Raw genomic sequence first — 3,235 nt, 5'->3', positions numbered from 1 at the left:
TTATTTAGACATCTTGAAGGAGAAGATGAAATTATCAAAAAAATATTGTTTATAAAGAAATTTTGATTTCTCAACAAGTGACACTATCCTAATTTATTTGTGTGTCATGTCAGGGGCGGCTCAAGAGTTTTGAAAGCCTAAAATAAATTTAAAAGAGTAAGGTCTTTTATTTAAAATTTATTTTTTGAACTTTTTTTGATAGAAAATTATTTATTAAATTATCATAATTAATTTTATTCAACATTTCTTTTTCAATATATGATAGGGCTAATTCGTCTAATCTTTCTTGGGACATTGTTGATCTTAAATAAGTTTTTATCATCTTTAGCTTTGAAAAACTTCTTTCGATCGAAGCAACTGACACTAGAATTATTAATATTATCCTAATCACTAACTACTTCTCTTACTCTATTGTTGATTTCACTAATATCTATATTATTATTATCTTGTTCATTCAAAAAGCAATCACTTGTATTTTGTAATTCATTTTTTCTTATCTATATTTATAAATTTATTCATAACTATTTTTTGTGATACAATTAATGTCTCAATTCTTCTATTTTTTCGGATTTCTGAATAGTCTGATTCAAATTTTCTAGTTGATTTATATATATATATATATATATATATATATATATATATATATATATATATATATATATATTATTTATATATATATTTATATAAAATAAAAAATTATAATATATAAAATATCATTAAAAAATTAATGATACTTTCATGATTACACTAAATTATAAAATTTTATATTGAAAATGTTTAATACATTTTATGTTAATTTGGATTCAAATAACATTAACACGTATTTAATAGATATGGAATCCGATACATGTATCTTTTCTTCAATATAGTTTAAAGCTCAATGAAACTTTTGTTACTCAGACAAATATACCTTGCTGCCACAAGGAAAAATGATAAATGTAAAGTGATTTTATCATGTTAGATATTCCATCAGAAAATGTACATCGCAAGTTTATTAAGGAAAATGAAGCCAAAGGTGAGCGGTAAATTCGTGGTAATATTCGTTTATACAACAAACAGAACTTTTGGCTGCACCAGAGAGTGCCACCAATTTTAAAATGTAGGCTTCAAAATAACATCATAACTGGTAACTACATATTTTGTAGCACCTACAAGATGGAAATAATTGGTCAAATCTCCAGCTTAATAATTTTAGTGAATTGTTGGAGACCTTGTGTCAAAGCAGATGTTGAGGTCAAGGAAGCTTTTAGTATGGCCAATCCCTGCACCATGAAATCAACAGACATGAATATACTATTGTTATTTCATTCAGTACGAGAGAACGTGTCTTACCTCCTTCACACCAACGCTAATCACCCTTTCCTCCAAGTCAGAGAGAGGAACTAGTGACCTATTTAGATAAGAAACAGCAGAAATGGATGACATTGGAGTCACAACCAAGTCATCTGTCACCATAAACATTGATGGTCCTTTCACAAATCCTTTACCACTGCGTGAATCTCCAATACAGCACTTTGGATTCATAATCTCCAATGGAGCATTCTCGTCATACCCATAATAACCATAATAACGAGGCCTGGCTGAAATACTAAGAGAAAAACGATACTCTCTGCCATCAAAGAAAGTATTGCAATAATAAACAGGCAAGGATACCTCGCCAATTGGTAATATCTGGTCACTGATGGTGAATAGAGGGGCACATTTAGGATTAGCTAGTTCCCCTTTCACTCTCTGTGACCTTAAATATCTATCAGGACCCAGTTCAGAAATGCTCTTGTATAATTTATCTATGCAGCTCAAACAAGAATTTCCTTCCAACATATGCAACACTCCACCCAAAGGTAAAGTCAGAAAACTAAAAAGAAAATCTGCAAAATCTTCCTCTGCATCAACAAGCATAATCTTTTCATTTGATTTTCTTACCAATGCCCTCACAACTATCTTTCTACCTTCATCAGATGATTCATCTCCTCTCTCAAGCCAGGATTGGTTCATTGGGTTAAAATCGTCAACACGTGGTTCCTTCTTGAAGACAAAATCTGTCAAAGGGTTCTTTGATATAAACGACAACTTGAGAAGATCAACAACCTATACAAAACACAAAGAACGAATCAGAGAGAGAAAGTAGTAAAACTAACAACAATAAACGAATAGCAATATAGCATACCTCCCTCTTGCTGATAGCCAAAGTTTGTTCCTCAATAGCATCCATGTCTCTGATTCCAAGCCTCTGGAGTAGATTCACACTTGTTACAACAACATTAGGCAACACAGAGAGATCGTCACAAATTATAAAAGAAGCAGTTTCCTTAACAAAACCATTTTCTAGAGTAATATTTTCTGGGGACACTATTCTGTTCATTAGTTTTCCACAACTGCATCTTTGATTGCTGAAAATGCTTAAAAGGCTCCCATTTGTCTTCCTACTACACCCCAAGTCCTCACACAGGAAATACTCTGTGGGGTGAGTGTCGTCGATGTTGAGTTTCAGGGGTTGGCAATAAGATTCCATAGAGGTCCTTGGGTGCAGAAGCATTTCTTTGCATTTCTGTGTCCATAGATGCTCTTCTTCAAGATGGGACACACCCTCATACAATGAACTCAAGCTACCAATTTTCAGTGGTGGAATATTTGACTCTTTACCAACGAGTCGTGTAATAGTACCTAAAGGCAATGCTAAGAAACTCACCAGAACATCCACGAAATCCTTTCTTGCCTCGGCAAACAGAACTTTGTTTTCATTTCTGTCCACCAAAACTTTGAGGGGAACTTTGTAAACCTCCTCATTTGATGGAGCTTCTGTTGCAGCCATGGTTGCAATTGCAGAACAACACCTAAGCTAAAATGCACGCTTTTTGTTTCTCTTCCTTGCGTTTTCAGCTCTGCCAGTTTGTTTATTTTCGAAGTGTATCTGAATATTGCATTTTAAATGTTTTTTAGGGTTATAAAGTTATTTTCCTTTTAAAATGCTCAGGTTAACTACGTAATTTCAAATTTTCTGAGGAACCGTCCTCAAGTTAATATTTTGTTTAACATTAAATCGAGTTCAGATTATTTAATTCTTTCTATAATTGAAACTATTTCAAATGTGATTAAGAGACTTCAAAGGCACTCAGAATTAAAAAAAGAAGAAAAAAAAAAAAAAGAGATGGAGTAAGAATAACAATGTAGACCCAAGAAATGTGAGCTGCCGTGACACGAGGACAATTCTATTCAAGAAGCATTCTTTGGACAA

The 3,235-nt window shown here is 32.6% G+C and overlaps 1 protein-coding gene across 1 annotated transcript; it reads right to left on the bottom strand.

Moving 5' to 3' along the window:
- Positions 1–939: 939 nt before the first annotated feature.
- LOC114185880 (uncharacterized) lies at positions 940–2,924 on the bottom strand. The gene is made up of 3 exons (XM_028073820.2): positions 2,168–2,924; positions 1,333–2,088; positions 940–1,262 (listed from the first exon to the last, which is right to left on the bottom strand). Exons 1-3 carry the CDS (start codon positions 2,810–2,812, stop codon positions 1,170–1,172), a joined length of 1,494 nt encoding a protein of 497 aa, XP_027929621.2. The 5' UTR covers positions 2,813–2,924; the 3' UTR covers positions 940–1,169.
- Positions 2,925–3,235: the final 311 nt, after the last annotated feature.

The sequence above is a fragment of the Vigna unguiculata genome, chromosome 5 (genome assembly GCF_037176805.1).
Source record: "Vigna unguiculata cultivar grain cowpea cultivar isolate G323 ecotype 2 chromosome 5, ASM3717680v1, whole genome shotgun sequence".
In the NCBI taxonomy this organism is placed as follows: Eukaryota; Viridiplantae; Streptophyta; class Magnoliopsida; order Fabales; family Fabaceae; genus Vigna; species Vigna unguiculata.
This window is presented reverse-complemented; position numbering and strand designations above follow the sequence as displayed.

Coding starts and splice junctions, on each gene's coding strand:
- LOC114185880 (XM_028073820.2), bottom strand. CDS start 2,812: ATGGCTGCAACAGAAGCTCCATCAAATGAGGAGGTTTACAAAGTTCCC. Junction 2,089..2,167: donor TGGCTATCAGCAAGAGGGAG/GTATGCTATATT, acceptor TGTTTTGTATAG/GTTGTTGATCTTCTCAAGTT. Junction 1,263..1,332: donor TTAGCGTTGGTGTGAAGGAG/GTAAGACACGTT, acceptor TTCATGGTGCAG/GGATTGGCCATACTAAAAGC.